The 23,852-nt window shown below is 41.0% G+C and overlaps 1 protein-coding gene across 1 annotated transcript in view; it reads left to right on the forward strand.

The window, feature by feature from the left end:
* The window catches only part of LOC126457633 (uncharacterized), a 114,001-nt gene that overhangs the window by 41,987 nt on the left and 48,162 nt on the right, over positions 1-23,852 (forward strand). Inside the window, exons 2-6 of the mRNA XM_050094103.1 lie at positions 2,138-2,202; positions 2,287-2,438; positions 2,541-2,662; positions 13,056-13,127; positions 23,066-23,281. Coding sequence (XP_049950060.1) covers positions 2,138-2,202; positions 2,287-2,438; positions 2,541-2,662; positions 13,056-13,127; positions 23,066-23,281 — 627 coding nt within the window. The remainder of the gene's footprint in view (positions 1-2,137; positions 2,203-2,286; positions 2,439-2,540; positions 2,663-13,055; positions 13,128-23,065; positions 23,282-23,852) is intronic.

The raw sequence follows: 23,852 nt of genomic DNA on the forward strand, positions 1-23,852 counted from the left end.
GTTTGGTCCCATAGGAACTTGCCACAAATTTCTAAAATTTACAAAACTGTGCCAATTATGATTCATGTGGCTTTGTATGTGTTTGAAGGTAGTAGTTATTTAGGCAAATGCAGATCTGACCAAATAACAGTAGTCTTTGAACGTGTTAAAAGTTGGTAAAACATTGCATATTTGTTTCTCTGTGTTTTTGAAAGAATTTTTGTGCAATGATTTTACGTAATTTTGCTTGTTTATGTGGAAAACCAATGAAATCATTTTTAAAAGGGGAAATTATTTGTAAGACAGTATTATGAAAAGGATAGATTGCTACTCACCATGTAGTGGAGATGTTGAGCCGCAGACAGGCACAACAAAAAGTCTGCTACATGTGTGAGCTATCGGGCCAAAGGTGTTCTTCTGTAGTAGACAACACACATTCATGCAAGCACAACTCACACACACAACTGCTGTCTCTGGCCGTTGAAGTCGGACTGCGAGCATCTGTGCATGACAAGAGAAGCGATCTGGTTGGTGTGGGTAAGGAGGAGGCTGGGAGGGGTTGGGGGGAGGGGGAAGGGGGAGAGATAACAGGGTTCGGATGGGGGATCATGAAGTGCTGCTTGTGGGAGCACACAGGGATGTGGTGGGGCAGAGTAGGGTAGCTAGGTGCAATCAGGAATTTGGTTTGGGGGGGGGGGGAGGGTGCTAGAAAGGAGAGAAACAGAGAAGAGAGAAGAGAAGAAAGACTGTGGGTGTGTCAGTTGGATGGAAGTCTGTGTAGTACTGGAATGGGAACAGTGAAGGGGATAGGTGGGTGAAGGAAAGGGACTAATGGAGGTTGAGGCCAGGGGGGTTACAGGAACATAGGATTTTTTTGCAGGGAGATTTCCCACCTGTGAAATTTGGAAAAGTTGGCGTTGCATTGGTAGAAAGGAGCCAGATGGCACAGGCTGTGAAACAGTCATTGAAGTGATGCTCAGCAACTGGGTGATCCATATGTTTCTTGGCTAGAGTTTATCGGTGGCCATTCACGCAACCAGACAGCTTGTTGGTTTTCATGCCCACATAGAATGCAGCACAGTGGTTGCAGCTTAGCTTGTAAATCACTTGACTACTTTACAGGTATGATGAGAGAATAATTCTTGTGACAGAAGTGAAGTTGTGTTGGTGGGAGAATGTGTGAGACAGGTCTTGTATCTTAGTCTATTACAGGGATATGAGCCATGAGGCAAGGAGTTGGGGAGTTGGGGCAGAGTAGGTATGGACTAGGATATTGTGTAGGTTCGGTAGACAGTGTAATACTACTGTGGGAGGGGTAGGAAGGATAATGGGTAGGATACTCCTCATTTGAGAGCACAGTGAGAGGTACTCGAAAGCCTGGTGGAGAAAGTCAGTTGCTCCAGTCCTGTGTGGTACTGAGTTATGAGGGGAATGCTCCTCTGTGGCCAGGCGGGTGACTGGAGAGATAAGGCACATGAAGTCTGTATTTCAGTGTCAGTTTAGAAGGGTAATTTCGGTCTGTGAAGACCCTTGGTATATTTGGAAAGGGACTACTCGTCACTATAGATGTGATGACCTCAGATGGCTAGGCTGTATTGTATGGGCTTGTTATGGAATGGGTGGTAGCTGTCAAAGTGGATATATTGTTGGTGATTGGCAGGCTTGATATGGAAAGAGGTACTGATGTAGCCAGCTTTGAGATGGAGGTCAACAATGAGGAAGGTGGTTTATTGGGTTGACGAGGACCAAGTGAAGCAAATGGGGGAGAACATGTTGAGGTTCTGAAGAATGTGGATAGGGTACCCTCAACCTCGATCTAGATCACAAAGATGTCATCAGTGAATCTGAACCAGGTATGGGGTTTGGGATTCTGGGTTGTTAAGAATTCCTCTAGATGGCCCGTGAATAGGTTGGCATAGGATGGTGCCATGCAGGTGCCCATTACTGTACCATAGATTTTTTGTAGGTGATGTCTTCAAAGGTGAAGTAATTATGGGTGAGGATGTAGTTGGTAAAGGTGACCAGGACAGAGGTTATAGGTTTGGAGTCAGTCATGCACTGGGAAAGGAAGTGTTTAATAATGGCAAGGTCGTGGGTATTAGGGACGTTTATGTGCAGGAATGTGGCATCATTTTCTAATTTTTTTTCTTTGTTTCAGGGGAGGAACGAAATTCAGTCAGTCGTCGCCTTCATCAATACCAAATTGAATTCTCATGGGGACAGGTATATACAGGTTACTGCAAGCATATTTCTTAAGATGTACTGGCTTTCTAGCTAACTAATTCCTTTATAACCTTTGTTTTTCAGAGCGCAAGGCCTACATTTGTTAAAAGTATTTCTTCCACAGTGTTCAGATGATGTGTTCATTGATAACTGTGTATCATGGATGCAACAATGCGTCAGGATTTGTAGTGGTTCCAGAGAAAAGGAAATAAGTTTACTGGTTTATGAAGTACTTGGTGAGTTGTGTATTAAATACTTTTGAAATTCAGAAGCAACCATACATGTGTCAAAAATCTTATTGTTGTGTTTTTTATGTATTTTTTAAATTTTTTTTATAGGAAATCTCTTTCAGTACTCAGGAATGATACAAGAATTAACAAAGCCGGTTTCCGGATCTGTAATCCCAAAATTCTTGGAGCATGTTCATCATGTTTCATCAAACTTTCACTCTCAGACAGAGGTATTAATTATGTAATATCCTTTTAAAATAACATTGCAATTTACAGTGACATCCTTTTTCAATATTTCCTTGGCAGAACATGTTATCTACTAAGAAAAGAAAAACATAAGTCTAACTACAATGCAGAATAGTAAATAACTTGATTCAGTGTTGAGAAATGTATAATGAATCTGCTCCACAGAACACCTGAATATTCAGTCTTTAGAGGAAAGACAATTGGTTGGTGCTGTGTGGCTAGAAGTACTGACCTAATCCACTGTAGATGAGTTTGTAGATGTTACGATTGCTGACTGTGGCTATTTGCAAATGTACTGGTTGTATCATGTGTCAGTATTTATGGGGGTGATGGTTTGATAATGAACATCATGTCTGAAACTAGTAGCTGCAAATAAAGGATTTTTCTAACGCAACTTCAACAGAATCACAAATGATTGTGTTAAGGAAAGAAACTTGTATGTGGCTGTAGTATTTTAGCTGTATCTGGAATGTGATAAATTTCCCAAACCAATAGAGAGACAGTACAACTCTTCCAGTGCTGGAACTAAGCTAAAACTCTCCAGAAACAGTCATCAGCCAATTAGCCTCACAAACATAATGTACAAGCTACTTGAATAGATGGTAAATTGGGTGTTGTGTTGACACTCAAGACATGAGTCCTATTATCCAGTTCCCATTGTGGTTTCTGAAAGGTGTGGCTTTTCTTTTGTCTCTCTTAGAGACCATTTTTCAGAAGGCTTTTGAATATTATCAACAACAACTTATTGTAGTTTTCTTCAGTAGACAAAAGGCTTATGGTATTGCATGGCGCCATTTCATCCTTACCATATTCTATGAGTGGAGTTCAGTGATTCCCCCTCAATTTTTATTTGAAACTTCTTATCACACAAGTTATTCTGAGTTCAGGTTGACACTTCCTATTCATTCACCAGAGAATAGTGTTCTTTGTTATGTGTGATCTTGTCTTAATAGCTTTCAGTGTCCTTGCTGGAACTGTAATACATACCATTCCCCCATCCCCTATCCCTGTTTATGACTTCAGTATTTATTACAGATCCTCAGGCACAAGTGTCACAGAAATAAACAGTAGAGTACCACTGGAAAGTCCAATCCTTGTCTCTTGCTCGTGGTTTACAGTTACATGCTAATAACGTAAATGTGATACATTTCTGTCAGAATAGAACAGTACATGTGCATCCAGAAATCTTTATCTATAATTAGTTACTCAAGCAGTAGAAGTATTGTGTGTATATTATCTCATAAAAACCAGACATGAACAATTGCTTGTTATTAAAATATGCATTCCAAGTTCACAGTTCCACTGTGTATCCATATGTCACACCTTTTCTCCAAGAAGGAGAAGTGGACTCACTCCAAGGAAGCCTCAGTCAGGTGTCACAAGAGCAGTCTATATACATTGTCTCTTTCCTGAGCTCAACCTTCTCCCACAGAAACTTCTTCTCAGTGTTTTACCACAATCATCTCCTTGTTGTGTCCCTAACCCACAGATTTGCCTGGCTCTATCTCTAAGGCCAAAGAAAATGTAGAGTTTTCCACCTTCCATTGTCTGCTGCTTTCAGTTCTTGATGGATTTTCCACTACAGAAATTGTGGATAATGATGGTTCCACACTGAAAGACCAAACTGGTTGTGCTTTAGCACATTTTGAGAACTGTAAACGTTACCCCCTGCCAACTAGATTCTGTTTTTTCACATCAGAATTGGTGATCGTCACTTGAGCCCCGCAGTCAATTAGTACCCATAATTACAATACTTCTCTAAAACGTAGTGACACTCTGAGCAGACTCCAAACCAGAAAACATTGCTACCCAAGACCTGCCTTCCAATCTCCATAAAAATGTGATATCAATAGTCATCCTCTGGATGATGATTTTCGTTGCAATCTAGAGCACCAACTTTCTAATCCCTTAGCTAAAGAAGCTACTGGAATGTACCTGTCTTATTGGAGCACACCAGAGCTTGAACAATGGATAACTCTGTTGTACACCTTTGGAAGCTTTGAATACGGACTAATGTAGTGTGGTCACCTACAGCAACAGCAATACAAGAGACCCTGTGGCTGTATGAGAGTTCTGTGTGAACTACTCAGAGGGAATCAAATGTAATTTGTTGACTTTGTAGTGGACACACGTGACTGACTTAATGACAGTCTTTGCTCAGGTGAGAATACCTTCAAGCTGTAGCAGTAATGCCCATTTGTCAATAGACATATTTCACTCGAGTACTCCAATTATGTTGCCTTCCTGCAAAAATGAAAACTTACTGGACTCGCTACCTTTCGTACTGGGTGACAGTGCCCAAGTGGCAGAGTAAGTATTAAATTCTAATGGCCAGCTATTGACTGGGGATGGAGGTATGGCACCTGCTGCAAGATGCGCTTTTGGGGGCCATAGTCTGTTCCTGACCTATATGCTGCCTGGACCCCAAACCCTTCATTATTTATATTGCTTTGCATTTCTTAGCATTTTAGTGGCTGGGTGTTACTTGACTGTTTTCTGTGGTGGGATTTTTTTTCTTAAACTATCTGTTGCTCTCCTTTGTCATGCTGACTGTGGCTTGCATGGGGAGGGAGGAAAGGAGGGGGAGGAGTGGTGGACAGTCACAGATGTAGAAAGGGGTACATCCAGCCACAAATCGGGTGCCCGGGGGACCCTGACTTTTTTGGCTGGAATATATTCCTCCTGTATCATGGTATTTTATTCTTTTATGACTGCTTCAAGTTAGCTCCAGTGTATATTTGCCATTCTAATGTTGCTAAAAAGTAGAGCCACAATCTGGTCTCACTTATTGTTCTGCTTGACAAACTTCAGCAGCTCAGTACTCCCAGTGTGGAGGGATCAATGACTTCATGACACCAATGTTTGTTATGCATTTTACTCACAATGTTCATCACCCCAGGGAGTTCACAAATTGTTTGTGAGTATGTGCATGGCAAGCATAGGGCTCTGAGCCATTGCAGAAATTCATTTTTGTGCTGCAGTCACATTCTCTGACCATATCTTTTCTCAGACTTGGTCTGTAGGGCAGATTCCATGTTGACAGCCTAGCCTGCCTATAGGACATTGATTACAGCTTTTTACACTTTGTGTATTTATTGTACCACATGTATTTCATTAAACTGGTGTTTGGTCACCACATCCAGGTTTGAATTTTTTTCACATATGCGAGAACTGTGCAGCACAGTTCGCCCAATACCCAGCATGGCATGTGCACAGTAGTGAGCCACTGACTACAGAGGGAACATGCTATTGATGACCGAGACGTTACCTTTTCGTGCATATCAAGGGGTATGTGCCTGTCTGTATAGATGCATCAGGACTCCAGGCAGTGGTCATCAGACTGGGTGACCATTGATCTGGCTGGGTGATTTCCGTGGGGGAGCCCTTAACTGGACTAGGCAGCATCATCACAGGTATTTTACACAGTGAAGAGACCAAAGCTATCAGCCGGTGGCGATGTGGCTCTGGCAGTCTCTCCAGATAGTACAGATCACTGTAACTCATAGAACTTTCTTTCCTAGGTCAGGCCATGGGAAGAAAGAAAAATCAAGCAAACTCACTGCTGTCAGTTCTTGGTTTGCATGCGGAATGCGGGTGGATCCTTTCTATTTATTAAGCATGTGTTCTTTTGTATGAAATATTGCAAATATATTTGGAGAAATTTCTTCCCTTAGTTAACTATGAAGTGGTTCTGTCTCAATTAGAACAGCAACTACTGCACGGTCCCAAGTGTTAATCTCTTTGCGAGAAACATGGTGACGTACTTGTTATTGGCAAATGCCATGAGAAGTTCAGTGTGGTGCAGAGTTTAATTTCCACTGCGACTGAACTCTGCAGATGCATGAGGAATTACATGGAAACTCGGAGAAGTGAGGAGTTCACTTTGTACATCATATATGTCATGGTGTGCATCATCAAGGTTGACACCAGAGCAATTGTTGTCTCTGCTGAGCAGGGCAGTGCAAAGGCTTCAGGCATATGCCTTCCCATTGTACAAGTAAACCAATTTATGGAGACTGGTCATTTGATTCATGAAAATACATCATGTGAGTAACCACCCTTGTACATCAGTTATGGAGGCAATCACCCTTTCTGATCACCATAGTGTATTACCTTAATTAAGAAACATAAAATCCAAAAAATTAGTTTCTGATCAATTCTCATGTTTTAAATCAGGAAAACGTAAATTGCTTATATCCTGTCCCAGTGGTATTGAATTTTGCCACTACTGCAGCCACGTATACCTTCATGACACTAGGTTTAGAACCACTTGAAAAAGTCCCTGGTGGCTGAAACTGGTCATGGTATTAGGAAGCAAAATTGCAGCTGGCACTGTAATTTGTCTCCAGTTAATAAACTGCAGCTGCGAATACCCTCAACCATCATCTCCAAGGACTCCCTGCACTGGCTGCAGAAACAGCATCCTCCTTCAGAGTCTGCTGGTGACAGAGCTCCATTTAGAACCCTATCTCCAGAAATCAGCAGATAACCAACCCACCAACCCAGAACCGAGCAGTAGTCGGAGGAGACACTTAACATGGGTCCCAGGGCTTCCAGTACCACTTTAGTGCCTACAATCATGGTGGATAAGCCCCTGCAAGGTCACAACTGTCTAAAGTAGTTGAACAGGAGAAGAAGGAATCACAGGCAGAGGCGAGGCTGCTTCAGTGACCCTTGAGATGTCAGATTCTCTCATGCCATTGGACTAAGGACCTATGTTCTTCAATATTTCTCTGGACCCCTGGTGACAGACAGTAATTCTGAGGTATGCCATATCCTCTTGGCACCTTCAAGCCTAATTAGGACATCCTTAACATGATAATTCAATGGATATTAGTTTCATTTGCCGGGACTACAATTGCAACTGTTCTCCTGTTTCACAACCTATGTTACTTTCCAAGAAATGCAATTTACTGATTACCATTCTCTGACTCATTGAAGTTCCATTCCTGCTGTCTGTTTTTGCACAGATAATGTCAGCGAATGGTTGACCTTCCAGGCCGGACACCTTTGTGTCTTAAGATGGCTTCCATAATCAGATTTCAGTGGACTTCAACCCCTTTGGGGGAGTGACCCATTTGGTTAGAGCCTTCTGACCGACCGACTTCTTTCTGATCTTGATCTGTGTCTCCTCACTGACGATTGTTTAACCACTTTACTGCCGACCATAGCACCTTTTTACTTTTACCTATCACCCTCCTCCGTCATTCTTGTTGCTTCACAACAGTTGTCACTATATGATGGTCTTTGTGGCAGTGTTCACTTTTTTGTGATCCTGTTACTTCCTTATCACTATCTGTTGGATCAGTTACCTCAATGTACTGTCTGAAGGGCCATCATCTCTCTGTCCCACTGAATCATCAAAGTGGTTGAAGACATCTCTGATGCGTTCACTTGCGCTGTTGAAACTGCTATCCCCCTTTGTGCAGGCCTCTTCTACTTATGGCCAGTACCATGGTCGACCAGAGACATTGCAGCAGCTGTTCAGGCTGTTGAAAGGACCTGCATCATCTCTAGTGACATCCTTCATGTATTGCCCAGGTCACTTTTAAGCAGCTCCATGCAGTCTTGCTACGTAATTAAAGTAAGGAGGACTGCTGGGACCAAAATGTATTCTACTTGAGAATTTATTGCTTTTCATTCCAGATGTGGGCTGAACTCCATAGTTTATTGCGCTGGCAAAGATAAACTGTTCTGGGCCTTCTGCCCTCAAGGTGGTGTTTTTACTGATGCATAGATTCTTGCTGAACATGTCTCAGCTGTCCTCTTCTTACCCAGCTACCTTTTGAATGCATAAAAGATAAGTTGAAGACATCCCCCTATCCTTTATCTGTTCCATAAACCTGAACTTTTCACTGACTGGGAAGTGTACTGGCTCTTAACTCGTCTCACGATATGGCCCCAGCCCTTGATTTGATTCGTAATCAGATGATCCAGTATTTGAATGTGAATCACAAACCATCTGCTCAGGATTTTCAACCATATTTGACTAGAAGGAATTTTCCCTTCGCAGTGGAGAGTGTGTGTCATCATCCCGGTCCATAAACCACGGAAAAACACAATGCTGAATACTATAATGAATCCTTCACTTATTGGGAGCTACTTCAGGCTCTTGCGTCGGCCCATGACATCTGAATGTTCACTCAAAGGCCGCATCTCCTCAGGGTCTTCCCTTCGTACTGTATTTTATGGACAATAAGACACACCTTAATTTTTAAGCAATTTTTTTAAAAAATAACATTTTTATCTTTTTTATTAAGCGATTGCAAAGGCGGACTTAAAAAAAATCTTAGTTTATAAAACTGACCTTTAAAATCCCTGAAAATCACCATCCAAACTTCTTTCTTCTTCTCTGTTGTTATTGTAGTCCTCTTCAGATGTAAAATGGTGTTCACTGCCATCGTGAGCATTATTTGTGCCACACTTCTTGAAAGATTTAACGGTAATATCTTCTCTTACTGTAGACAACAACTCAACTGTTTTATCCACTGACACATTTGTTTGATTGTATGATGTTTTAAAGCTCCATTTGGCATGAATTCTTGTTGGGTTTTATCCATCATCCATTTGTTCCCTTACTTTCTCTTATACACTTTAGAAGGTTTATTGAGACATCAAGTGGTTGCAATTGTGAATTAAGTCCTCCCAGAATAACAACAAACTATGCATTTCTCTGTCTCAATTTTTCTTTCACTGAACTTTTCAAATGGGTACTAAACTGATGTAGCACAAGAAGAGAACTCTTCTTCAGTAAAGTACTTTTCCTTCTCTCACACACTTTGTTAATCCATAATTTAATACCAGCCTCTTCCATCCAACCCTTGTCATGTACGTGAACAACACCACCTGGAGGTATTTCAGGAGGTTTTGGCATTGTTTTGCACTTGAAAATGATCATAGGATTAAGTTTAGTACAGCCAGCACGACATGAAAGGACAACAGTGTAGTGTGTTTTTTCATGTCCACTTGTTTTTATAGTTACAGTTTTAGCACCTTTAATGGAACAGTTCTGTTCCATGGCACATCAAATGTCAGAGGAATTTTGTCCATATCAGCTATTTGGCTTAGTTCCTCACTGGTTTTCTTTTGATGTTGAATAATAAAACAATGGAAAGATAATATTTTGTCTTCTTATTCTCATGGCATTTTCTGATATATTTTTGTTTTGGTTCACTTGCTAAGTCATGATGCTTCATAAACCTGTAGCACAAACTAACTCCACCCTAAAGTCTTATAAGTTCCACTGTAGGACTAGCTTATGAACCTATATTTGAATTATTTTTGTGTTGATTCCAATTCCATTTTGACAGTGTCCTAGAATCCATTTCAGTATGTCATCTTCTAGTTTTGGCCATTTTGCATTCAGTCCTTTGTTTGCACATATAGTCTTCCTTATTTTTTCTGTTCTTTTTTAGTAGCCCGCCAATTGGGAATGTTTTTTTCTTCAGTTGGTGGAGGGCTGAAATGCCATTCAGCTCCTTTGGTTCCATGTGTTTCTGCAGATGCTATTACTTTCAATTTATAACCTGCATCATATGAATACCTATTATTTTTTTCCATTATGAAACTGGCTACTAACAAAAATATTGCACTGTAACTGATAACACAAATCACTTTCAGTTGAAGTTCAGTGGCACCGTAGGCCACAATGATGCATTGTAGACCAGACAGTGTTCTGGGTTTGTGATGGTGAGGTGGGAGGGAGACAGTGTTAGCAAGCTTTTGAATCCTCACAACTCATGTTTGTCGCATCAGTGCACTGCTACTGCCAGTTGAATCCATTTTTGCCAGGTAGAGATATGTTTCCCACAGCATTGAATATATGACCATTTTTAAGACTGGTCGGAATTTTAAATTAAACACTGGACATTTTTATATTAATTTCTAGTATAAGATGCATCTGAATTTTGGAGGCAATTTTTCGAAGAAAAAAGTGTTCATATGTAACTTGAAAGGTAGATTGTTAACTGGTTATGCTGGGTTCTTGAATCACAGGCCCTTTTTCTCCCATTATCAGCGTAATTTCTGGAGCGACTGTATAGTGAATGGTGGAGGCTACCTTTCCTTTTCCACATGCAAACAGAGCTAGGGAAAAAAACTGTCTCTGTGCCTCTGTATGAGTTCTAATTTCTCTTATCTTCATGGTCCTTATGGTGTACATTGGCAGCAGTAGAATCTTTGTGCACTCAGCCTCAAATGCCGGTTCTCTAAACTTTCTCAGTAGTGCTTCATGAAAAGAATGTCTTCTTCCCTCCAGTGATTCCCATTTGAGTTCACGAAGCATCTCCACAATATTCGCAAGTTGATCGAATCTACTGGTAACAAATGTAGCAGACCACCTCTGAATTTGCTTCGATATCTTCCTTTAATCTCATGTGTGGGGATCCCAAGCAACCGAGTGGCACTTAAAAATGGGTCACACTATATGTGATCACATTTACAGATGTACCACAGTTTCCTAAAATTCTCCAAAGTCGAACATTGACCTTCTGTACTAGTGGCCTTATGTGCTCACTCCATTCATATCACTTTGCAACATTATGCCTATGTATCTAATTAAGATGACTTTGTCAAGCAGCACACTACGGATTCTATATTTGAACATTATGGGATTGTTTTTGCTGCTCATCTGCATTAACACACATTTTTCTATGTTTAGAGCAAGCTACCGTTTACCACACCTTCCTATAATCACTCAACAATGACACCTTTCCATACACTGCAGTGTCATCATCAGACAGTCACAGATTGCTGCTCACCCATTCCATCAAATCATTTATGTATTTAGAGAATAGGAGCAGTCGTATCACACTTTCTTGGGTGCACTCCTGACAATACCTTTGTCTCTAAGGAATATAAAAAAATCACTCTCAGTAAAATGACTGCAAACCAATGAAAATGATGATGTTACTGATCACTGGTCCCAAGTGACTGCAAAATAGTAATAAAATTATCGAGTATATGTTAGAACTTATGCACAGCCTAGAGGTATTATTTATATACCATGATACAAGTTTGGTTGCACCATGGAAGAGCGACTTTGACTGTGGAAGTTAGATGGAACTTAGTACACTATAGGACTGCAATTAGGTGGAACTTTGAACTGCAAAGAGCTGGGGAGATTTTTAGCAGTAAAACATTTCTAGAGTGGATTTTCATTCTGCAGAGGAGTTTGTGCTGTTTGAGACATCCTGGCAGATTAAAACTACGTGTCAGACCAAGACTTGAGCCTGGGTCCTAGAGGTTTGTGCAGAAGTGAAGCTATGGGGACAGGTCATGTTTGGATAGCCTGTAAAATGCAGTCCCAGATTTGAGTTCTAGTCTGGCACACAGCTTTAATTTGTCAGGAAGTTTTAACAAAAACATTTCTTAAACATGACCTAAATACTTCGACCTGCCTTTGAAAGTGATAAGAGGTAACATTGCTATTTAATCTTATTGTATGAATTGTAAATGGCTGACAGTCATCTTCTTTTTCTTGGCTTTATCCCGTATGTACAAGGTGTTGACATATGAACGTGGATTTGGCAGTGTTAGTGTTAGAAGATGCCCATATGCCCTTTCTGTTGCCACCCCTTTACTGCTAGGACAGAATTTCCTGCATCTCATCATTTCACATCAAGTGTTATTCCACATGAAAGTGTAATAATGTTTGATAATTGCGTAACTGAGGTGGTACGTGGGTACCAGTCCAGTATTCACCTAGTCGGATGTGGGAAACCATCTAAAAACCACACCCTGACTGGCCAGCCCACCATCCCTCATTGTTAATCCAATGGACAGGTTCAATCAGGGAACAGTGCACCTCCCCAAATTCCAGAAGTGAAGTGTTAATTTACATGATGATCCAGGCGGGTCAGAGGGCCAACAGTGATTTTTAATAAGTTGCTGTGAATTCCCTATGAGTAAGTTAATTCTTGATAGTGTTGACTACCATGTGTTTTTGATCATTTCACATTTGGATGAATGAAGAAACAGAAAAGTTAAAAGAAGAGTTCTTCAATTGAATGATGAATAATATAATGATGTTCAGTAAACTACCAGCAGTTACATAACCACCACCATGGAGATTCATGTTTGGAACCAGGAGAGCAAGCTCCAACCAATACATAGACTGCTGTAGGGAGCAGAGTGGTGCAGAGAGAGTAGACATGTCATCCTGCCTCCAAATTCTGCTCCCTCCTCCTCCCTCCCCCTGACACCCTCTATCTCTATGCAGTTACTGTTATACTTATGGCTAGTGCTTTGTTTCAAGCATCTACCCTTACTGTAAATACTGAGGTTTTACGAACTTGTTTTGTCTTTTGCATCTGTACTCATTTTTAAGAATTTTTTAGATGTGTTTCATATTGTAATTTATATAATGTTTTATTTCAGAATGCTGCTTATTTATTACGCTGTTTGGAGTTTGTAATGAGGAACTATGGGGGTTCATGTGGTCCACATAAGGTTTGCTATTTTTATTATTGTTATCATTAAGATGAAATATATTTTTGGCCCAGTTACAACAATTCAGTAAAGAAAGTCTAATAAATATACATGAAACTTTCTGCTTATTTGTGCAACATTGATATCAGAGTGATTGTGCTTTCATTTAAATTCAAGTTTCTTTATTAACAACTAAAGACTTTCAGCGGAAAATATCTAATCATTAATAAGCTGGGACATGAAAATGTAAAATCTATTTTTGACAAAATTAGAATATGCATCTGGCAAAATCAGTATTTATATTGTAGGCATATTAGCATTTAATTTTTTAAAATAATTAGAAATATAAATTTAAAAGAATTGGAATTCTCCCTGTTACTAGTGCTTGATACATCTTGTAATTGTCAACAATGCTTAATTAACTACTGCTGTTTCATTGGTCGTCTGTGGAAAAGAAACAAAACTATCATTTTACACCTGACACTTTATTGCTGAAAGGATTGTATACATCCCAGCATTAAATTCTTTAACTTTATGCTTGATATGGCAGTCAAGACAGTTATCACATCAAATTTGTTGTTGTCTTTCAGTTATGCCCCAAAAAATTTCTTGAAATGGCCTTAGCAACTACACGTTGCATGCAGTGTTGCATCAGAAAACATTTAGGCATCTTTTTAACTATTATTTGAAATCACATTCCTTGGATAAAATGTCTGAGCTGGAGCCACAAACCCTCTTATGGTTGGGACCTTGCTTTTCTGCTAGCTTTTTGCAGTATTCATTAACTTGTCAAATGTACTGTTCTGTGCTGCTTTTTTCTAATGCATTTATATCATCACAGTACTTTCTCTATTGTTTTAGGAGACTGTCCTTCACATATAATTTAAAATTTAGTTCCTAGTTTATTGTTTTTGGGTATAGCACACGTGATGCTGGATATTTGGAGTCCTTGTGTGAAATTAAACATTTTGCTTACTGGGTGGCATGATCTTTCACAAAAAAATATTTGGATGTAAATCCTCTTCATAGTTCTGCGTGTTAAATTTCATATAAAATACACACCACAGTTATGAATGTGTGCCACTTATGACAAATGTAAGAAATTTATGATTTTATGGAAGTACTTTCCAAATAATAATCAACTTCATACCAAAGTATTCCACTGAGTGATTGCAGTTAACAGAAAAGAATTTTCTCCATTTAAATATATATTTTTAACTTCAAAAATTAAATATAATGTATTTATAGTTTCTAGAGTTTAGGAAGGCTAACTTGCCGTGGTTTGTCATATAAATAAGACATAACTGGTATTCGGCTTCTGCCTACCAAACTGAGTAGCATATATGTGACAGACACTACGCATGTATCAGATTTTCATCAGTCATGGCAGTCTAAGGTGTGAAACAATGGAACTTGTATATTCACATCATCATGTAGCACGTTGTGCTCATATGGTGTATCTAGTAGTATGAGGGAACAGTTTTTATCATTTACTACTTCATGGAATTTCACAGCATCAGGAAAGATCTTGCATTCTTCTATACCTCACACTTGAAAAATGGTCATGAAAATGCAGCCCCCCCCCCCCCCCCCATCTGTCTGTAGTTTGATCATAGAGGACCTTGATTTTCCTTCCAACTGTAACTTCACTGGTTAACTTCTCACTGTCAGAAGAAATTTCTAGAAACACTAAAAACATATCTGTGTTGGACACAAAAGGCAACACAACCTAGTCGGAGAAATATCCCCACGGTATGAATTGAGCTAGAAAGTGCTTTGGCAGTAAAGTTGGTTTATATTTCCTTTTTACAATTTTACTTTATCTATTATCAAATAGTAGTGGAAAACCTGCAATTGTGGAATCAGTTATTTTGTTTATGTAAATTTTCATCATGGAGTTTGTTTTCATACTGTTTATGACCTCCTAAGTGAGCTGCTTGGTGAGTGTGATGTGTTCCATCATTGGGGTGCTAGTTCTGCAAGGTTCGCAGGAGAGCTTCTGTAAAGTTTGGAAGGTAGGAGACGAGGTACTGGCAGAAGTAAAGCTGTGAGTACCGGGCGTGAGTCGTGCTTCGGTAGCTCAGTTGGTAGAGCACTTGCCCGCGAAAGGCAAAGGTCCCGAGTTCGAGTCTCGGTCGGGCACACAGTTTTAATCTGCCAGGAAGTTTCATATCAGCGCACACTCCGCTGCAGAGTGAAAATCTCGTTCTGGAAACATCCCCCAGGCTGTGGCTAAGCCATGTCTCCGCAATATCCTTTCTTTCAGGAGTGCTAGTTCTGCAAGGTTCGCAGGAGAGCTTCTGTAAAGTTTGGAAGGTAGGAGACGAGGTACTGGCAGAAGTAAAGCTGTGAGTACCGGGCGTGAGTCGTGCTTCGGTAGCTCAGTTGGTAGAGCACTTGCCCGCGAAAGGCAAAGGTCCCGAGTTCGAGTCTCGGTCGGGCACACAGTTTTAATCTGCCAGGAAGTTTCATATCAGCGCACACTCCGCTGCAGAGTGAAAATCTCATTCTGGAAACATCCCCCAGGCTGTGGCTAAGCCATGTCTCCGCAATATCCTTTCTTTCAGGAGTGCCAGTTCTGCAAGGTTCGCGGGAGAGCTTCTGTAAAGTTTGGAAGGTAGGAGACGAGGTACTGGCAGAAGTAAAGCTGTGAGTACCGGGCGTGAGTCGTGCTTCGGTAGCTCAGTTGGTAGAGCACTTGCCCGCGAAAGGCAAAGGTCCCGAGTTCGAGTCTCGGTCGGGCACACAGTTTTAATCTGCCAGGAAGTTTCAACTGTGTAACTGATGAGTAGCATATATGCATAAGAAGGCTGCAATAGTAATAATAAAAATTTCTTGTGTTTACATTACAGTAAAGTCACTATAACAATTGAGCAGCTCGCATACAGTGCACAATACATAAGATGTTGTAACACAGTAGGAAAATGTACTTGACAGTAGAAATTATTCTCAAAACACATCATATATATGAGTTAACTTAAATAAAAATCGTGAATTGCAAGAGCAGTGATATACTACATGTCCAAATTTTCAGTGTACTCTTATGCACAAAGAAGCAAAACCATTTCTTTTTGTAGACTGTGGGTTGACTACGTCAATTGTGTATCTGGAATGTACATTATTTTTTCACACTTTAGAGAACAACATTAGTTCACAGATCGTAAATGGCGAATTACAGTGCAGGCTGTAAAAAGTATAGCATAGAAAATTTGAAGGCGAAAAAAAGGGGGCTTGGGGGGGTTAACAAATACAGACTGTGCAAAACAAAATTGCATGCTGCTGGTTACTGGATTTCTCATTTTTGTGGAAACTGTATTAAGAAGTGTAGGTTGCTATAAACCAATTGCTGTGATGTAATATATGTCCAAAAAGTAATGTATCCTCTTGCACAAAAAAATGTGTGTTTCAGATTGTACCATCACTCAGATAGATTCCTCTTGCAGTTTTCAAGAACAACTGCTTTTGGAGCAAATAGAAGGATGAGGTCTGCAGTTCAGTTCACTATTTAAGGAGTGGTAATAATGTAATATTCTTATTGCGTATTAGAAACACTTCTACACGTAAGATTACTGAACTGGACCTGTAGGATGCTTTTACTAATATATATGACCCATATTGATCTCAAATATGGCCAATATTTATCCTGCTGAGTCCTCACAGATGCTAGATCTTTATTCAGGAAATCAGCAATCTGCACCCTTAATGCAGTTTCCCTTTTTTTTTACAGTGGAATGCTTGCTTTTGCAAGAACTTCAACAATTCCTTTTCCAGAATAATCATTGACTCGTTTTCTTCTTTTATTTTTTGAAATGAGTTTACTGTTGAGAAGCGACAGCATTTTCTCACTAGTGAACAGATATTTTCTGTGATACAAACATGTTTTCCATTCATAAATTATGTTAAAAGTGCAGAATTCTCTTGTTTGGGGGGGGGGGGGGGGGAGGTTATTATTCCAGAAAAATATAGTGAGTGAGGGGAAGAAAATGGAGATGAGCCATGAATTAAGAAGATGTAACAGATAAAATATTTGTATGGATTGGATTGCTAGAGCATAAGTGAACCAGTTGCTATGTTACAGCAGTGGCAGTATATTTTGAGCTATTTTCTTCTCTTTAATTTCAACTGTGTGTGTGTGTGTGTGTGTGTGTGTGTGTGTGTGTGTGTGTGTTTAGCTGAACTACAAGATTCAGCATTGGTTGTTGGTTATCAAGTGACTGCAAGGCCAGTAATGTACCATGTTGCTTTCTTTATGGTTTCAGGAACTGATAAAAATCTTTTCAGAGAAATTAAAAAAAAAATGCTTTAAGAGAAGTAAAAAGAGATTAGATTATCATTGCACTTTGTAATCTGTAGCCTTATTCTGTACTCCTGCCTGTCAGTTTGTTTATCTCCTATCAGAGACCTTAGACACCCTTCCAGGGATCCCTTTTGAGTTGAAAGTAATAAATGTTTTTTTTTTTTTTGGGCATGTGGTGAACATTCATTCCATAAGGAATGAAATTAAAGATGACTGTATCACTAGTGAAGTTTATATGTTTGCAGTGTTCATGTTTAACCTTCCATTTTCAGTTTCTCCATTTTTCTCCCCATTACATAGCATTATGTGCAAAAGATTATCTTTTAATCTTTCTTTGAATTGCCATCGCTCTGTGTTTCCTGTGTTGTGCTCTCAGCTCTACTCCTCCAGTGTTGTTTGCGTCGCTAATTGTTTCACCACTTGATCAAGAGATACAAAATACTGAAATCTTGTTTATTTTATGGATAATTGTGTACAGTATGTACTGTAATTCACAACATAAAAAAAACCACAAGACAACACTTCCAGAACAAGTATATTTAACAGTCTCACAGAACAATAGTTTACAATGGATACAGTGTGTAGCATAGCCATGTTGCAAGTCAGGTACAGTACAGCTATAACCAACATAATAATTAGCATGATGAGCAAAAGCAGACTGGGGTTGACTGCTGGGTAGTGATCATATACAAAGACGGCACGTTGCCGGTGTTGCTGAGAGGTGCCTGTGTAGCTGCCATGAATGGTCACTTGGCCACAGTGTTTATCCCAGGTAGCCACACTGCAGTGGTGGACGCTGAGTGATTGTTCTGTTGTGTGTGCCAGTTGTGCAACAATAGCCGGCATTGGAGGTGGGGAAGCAGTGAGCTGCATCTCAGTGAGTTGACCCCCAACTGGCCAGGGGTCTGGGCGGCGCTCTAAAGCAGGCCGATGTTTTGTTGGAGTCTTGGTGGCTCTGACACTGGCAGCAGAGGGCATTCCATGTCTACATCAGGACCTGGCATAGAAAGGGAGCTGCAGGGATGGGAATGGGGCTGGTCTTCTGACATCTGGCTCATCTCGGGTGGCCTGTAAGCAGAGGGAGATGAGGACATGGCTGGGATTGGTGAATAGGGACGAGAACCAGAGAGCAGAAACAGCACAGGAGCAGGAGGTGAGGTAGCAGATAGTTTTGCAAAAGAGAAGCGAAAGATGATGTCACCACAATGTGTATATGCTGGAGGGCCCGGAGGTGGTGGCAACTGAGTCCCTCTTGCAGACATTGTTGAGTTTGATGGCATGTCACCATCTGGTCCCCCATCACCAGAGGGCTGCCAGACGACTGCTGGAATCCACATATCCTGCCATCTGAGGCCCTATGCTTGGCTGGAAATCCGGAAACAGTACTGCAAATGGCTCCACAGGTGATAGCAGCACGAGATGGATGAGGGTACAGGACTGACAGCCATGGATGGGTTCTATTGGGCTCTTCTCCCCTGTCGGTGTTGACCTGAAGGAACTAAAAAAAAAGTTTTAGTGCCACATCTGTAGGAGCGTCAGCCACGTATTTCTTCACCTGTGTTTTAAAGGTTTTCATGTCTTTCGACTCACCATTTGATTGGGGTGGAAAGACGGAGATAGCAGGTCTAGAATGCCATTTCTGCGTCAGAACTTGCTGAAAACCAGTATGAGAGGAAGTCTTTTGGTAGCAAAAATTCTGCTGAATGCAGCAACTGTAGTCTCTGCCCTTATGGACCAACATTTGACCGTGTACGGAAGGTTGGAGTATGCATCAAGGACAGTCAGCCACGTAGTATCTAGGAACGGGCCAACGAAATCCAAATGAACCCGCTCACACGAACAGGAGGGTGTCTGCCAGGTTGAGAACATTTGCTGGGGAGTTACTTGCTGTTGTTCATGCTAATGATAGTTGCTGACAAGTTGTTTGAACTGCCAGTCTCTGCCCGACCAGTGCACATGGTGCTGGCTGAGCAATATAGTTCATGAAATGCCCCAGTGACCTTGATTCAAGAGCCATAAGGTTGTCAGCTGCAGAGGTTCTGGTGGGACTACCCAGGGAGACCATTGATCCGTAGTTAGTAGGATAACTCCATCCACCAGGATTAGCCAGTGGCAGAGATGGAAGTAATGCCACAACAGGCTGAACTCCTGACTGAGAATGTGGTCTGGTCAGCCCTGTTGTATGTACTGTGGTACTTGTGTAAGATGGTGTCCTCGGCCAGGGCCATGGCCATAGGGGTCCCTGTAATAGGAAAAGCGTCGATCATATATTGAGCCTCTTCATCCCTCTGGAAGCTTAAGATCTTGACTTCGTCGAACTCTGAGACGGAGCCCATTGGGAGACAGGGCATGAGTGTTGGCATGTTGAGTGGCATTTGCGTAAGTGAATTTTGTAATTGTACTTGCTGAGAAAGAATGCCCGGTGCTGGAGTAAGTGAGCAGTCCTCTCAGGTACCTTTGCTGTGGGAACAAAGAGGCATATATATAGCTTGTAGCCCATAGTGTGGTGAAATTTCGAGGCATCTGCAGCCATCACTAGGTATTTGCCCAATTGGAAGTGTGGCGAGACAAGATACCGATAGGAAAGCCTGCTTCAGGGTCTTGAATGCCCTTTCAAATGCCTCCAACCATACAAAAGGGACGCCATTCTTCTGCAGGTTGTTGAGAAGGTGCACAGCCAATGCCATGCCTGGGATACATTTTCTGTAACACGTTACGTTTCCCCAGTAGAACAGGAGCTTCTTTAAATTTATGTGGCGATGAAGCTCGATGACTTGTTTGACCTGCTTCTATGTGGGCTTAACACCTTTGCAAGAGGTGATTTTTTCTAGGTATTCCACCGACGGTTGAAAAAGAGAGGTTGTTTGAGGTTTCATTTGAGATCTGTGAACTGGAGTGTGTGGCACACCTGCTGGAAGTTCCTTAAATGTTCCTCCTTGTGGCATCCATCACTGCATTGCTGTCTAGGTAATTTAAGCAGCCTGGAATGTCCTACAGCAGTTACTCTAGGAACCTTTGAAAATTTCTGGGCACTGACCACCGCAAAAGCTAAGCATTTGAAATGATATAATCCATGTGGCTTGTTGATTGCCATGACTCTCTTTGATTCTTCATCCAGGGTAATTTTAAGCAAGCTTCACAGGGATGACATTTGAAAAATACTGGCAAGTGCAGAGGAAAGCTCATCTGGTTTTGAAATGCAATACATATTGATCTGTGACTGGATGTGACTCTAACCTCAACATTACCACACAGGCACAGTTTTTTCACAATAACCAATGGCATAGCACACTTTCTTGCTGACACCTGTTCAATGATTTCAAGGCTGTCAATCTATGTAGCTCATTCTTGACTGCATTCTGCAGAGTAAGGGGCACGCATCATGCATGGAAGAAGCAAAGGCATGCCAGTTTCTGTAATGTAATGTGCACTGTGAAGTTCTTCGCTTTTGCCAGACCCTCAGAGAAAATGTCAGGGTACTCCTTACTGTGGGTTTACTGAAAGAGTATCTGTTCCAGTTCCAGATGGACCAAGTTATTGATGACAAATCCAAAAGCTGAAAAAGCATCAAGGCCAGATACTTACTTTGTATCCTTGCTATGAATCACAAGGAAGGTGAGATGTCATGAGACATTTTTGTGTGTCACCACAATTGTGAGTTGCCCTTAGAGTGGACTGTGTTGTTTGTTATATGCCACTAAGTGGTGAGCTGTGGCTTTAAGGGGCACTGCTCCCAGTTGGTGATTCATTTGGGTGTTTACCAGGGATGCAGAGACACCAGCTGTTACTGAATTTATTTATTGCGCAAAGTGAGTGTGATCAACAGTTTCTTAGGTGACATCACTATGGTGTGAGACTGGCAGAATCACATTAATGTCCATTAATTCCTGTGTTTTTTGTCCAGAATTGGCAGACAGACACAGACTGTACTACCTTCTGGCATGCCTCACACTGTGCCCACCTACCAGGGCAGACTTCTCTGACATGATGGAAATGAGCCCCAGTCAATGGGCCAAGACTTCTTTCCTTGTTTACAAGTCAGAGTCAGAGTGCAGAAGTGTTTGCACTCTGTTGTTGCTGCATTTGCTGTGTCGGCAAAGTCAGATACCTCTCCGGGTGTGACGCGGAAGCTACCACCTCACCTCATATTTCTAATCAATGGCCTGCAACCAGGGAAACTCCAAAGGAGGATCCTCAAAATGTAGAGCTTTCTGATGCAACTCCGTATTCAGAGCTGCCTGAATGATTATTTCCCTAATCATCTCCTTGGCATACGATTCCTTATGTACTGGAATCACAAAACAACATTTCCAACTGAGTCTCTGCAGTTCGGCTACCCATGTACCCATGCATGGTATGACTGATGGGGTTGTTTACAGCACTTGTAAAATTCCATATGGGATGCAATGACATGGCAGTGTCAGTGAAAGTAGGTGGTTAACAGAGCACGCATTTTGTAAAAAGTCAGATGTGCTGGTTCCATGAAAGGGGACAGTTTGCAAAAAAGCAGTAGGTACTGGACAAGATCAACAAAAGGAAAAGTGGTTTTATAGTGGCTGGATCCATTACCTGGAATGTGGTGAAGCGCTGGGGGCAGAGGTGCTTCTGACATGTTTACCTCTCCTCCGCCATCTCGTCATAAAGAGATAATTGTGGTGGATTTGTAACCAACAGCAGGAGAGCAATGCGGAAAATAAGATTTCCTGATGTTTCTGTCCCTATAACTGCTGTTACAGGAATTGCTGTAGCATGACTTCCATTGACACACCCGCTGAGGTAGCCTGTTGACAGAGTCCACAGTTATATAACAAACTTGAAAAATGCTCTAAATTGTCGCCATTTAATTATCTCACCGGACAATACATCACAACGGATACAACGTATTGTGTAGTCATGTGGTAAGAAAGGTACAGTACAGTTATTGGTTGTGTAGTAAATAGAAAGATGTGTGAGATCAGACTCGGGGCAATCGCTGGGCAGCAATAACATACATAGATGGCATGTCGCATGTGGTGCTGGGAGGCACCTGCTTAGATGTTATGCATGACCGCTAGCTGCATCGTCTCCCCCTCGTGGGCATGCTTCATGATAGCGGATGTGGTGTGACTGTTGCATCTTATGTAACAATCTTGTGATGACGGCCGACATTGGAGTCTTTGGCTGGTGCCCAATGTCTAGGTGGTATCCCAGTGGGTTACCACGGTATCTAAATGGAGTGGACACCTTTGCGGTCTTTCAGTATCATGCCATTTAGAAAACTGGGGTAGTTGGATGGCTGCTATAATATAAGTTCAAATATTGGTAGTTGTAAGCAGTGTGTTATCATTAAATATCAACACATCAAAAGAAACATGTAGGGTGTCCTGGTGCCATATTGATTGAAGTCTACAATACATGTAATCCACCATGTTAAGTAGTATTATGGTTGCTTCCATAGCGTGTTATGATTTGACAAAGAAACTTCACCTAAAGATGTGAGTGATCTATAGGTCTTCAGTCTGCAGAGCATTAGACTTTCACTCGGTCTGCTACTCAAAGGGCAATTTTACATTGAGGTTGTAAATTCCAGAAGTTAACGCTTTCAAAGTATTTGTCTCTTATTAATTAAACAGATTTGAGTTTATTTCACATGACTGATAGCAAGTAATTTTCTTGGTTTCAGAGTAATATTGAACAATTCCTTATGAAATTCGTTGATAACCCAGATAAACAAACTGTGCAGTTGGTGGCTAGATGTGTTGCTGTTTTGCCACTTGTTGGAGGTGGTGGTGTTCTGAACGTCAATCACAAGAACTCTTGGGAAGTTTTACAGAAGAAATTGGTTCTATCCCTTCAGGAGACTTTGGATGAACTGTTTGAAGGAGTGCCTGAGGTCCAGGTAAGCCCATATAAAAAGAAATTTTATTACTCAGAATCGCTAGATAAAGTGGTGGTTGTTACCATTGGAGATATCAGTGCAACTCAACAGCACATGAAATGGGAGAGAGCTCATAGTTTGACAACCAAGTAATGGCAATGGAATAATATTCTGGGGTAACTTAACTTTAAAAGAGAAAGTTTCACTGCTCAAAAACGTGCTGTAAAGATGATATGTGGTGCTCACCCACAATTTTGTCTTGCAGACAGCTTTTTAAGGAGTTACACAATTTGACTACTGCCTCATAGTATATCTGTTTGCTCATGAAGTTTGTTGTAAATAATCCACTGCAGTTCAAAGGGAGAAATGATGTACTTAATGCCAGTATTAGAAGTTAAAACACCATACTTTACTCACCATAAGGTTGTCTTCAGCACAGAAAAGGGTGCACAATGCTGCCATGAAAATTTTTGATCACTTACCAGTGATATACATATAAAAATGTGCGATAAACAGCAAATTTAAATTTGAAAACAAACTGAAAAAATTTTATCCCTGACAACTTGTTCTGTTTTCGAGAAGAATAAGAAGT

This window comes from Schistocerca serialis, chromosome 2, assembly GCF_023864345.2.
Source record: "Schistocerca serialis cubense isolate TAMUIC-IGC-003099 chromosome 2, iqSchSeri2.2, whole genome shotgun sequence".
Lineage (NCBI taxonomy): Eukaryota > Metazoa > Arthropoda > Insecta > Orthoptera > Acrididae > Schistocerca > Schistocerca serialis.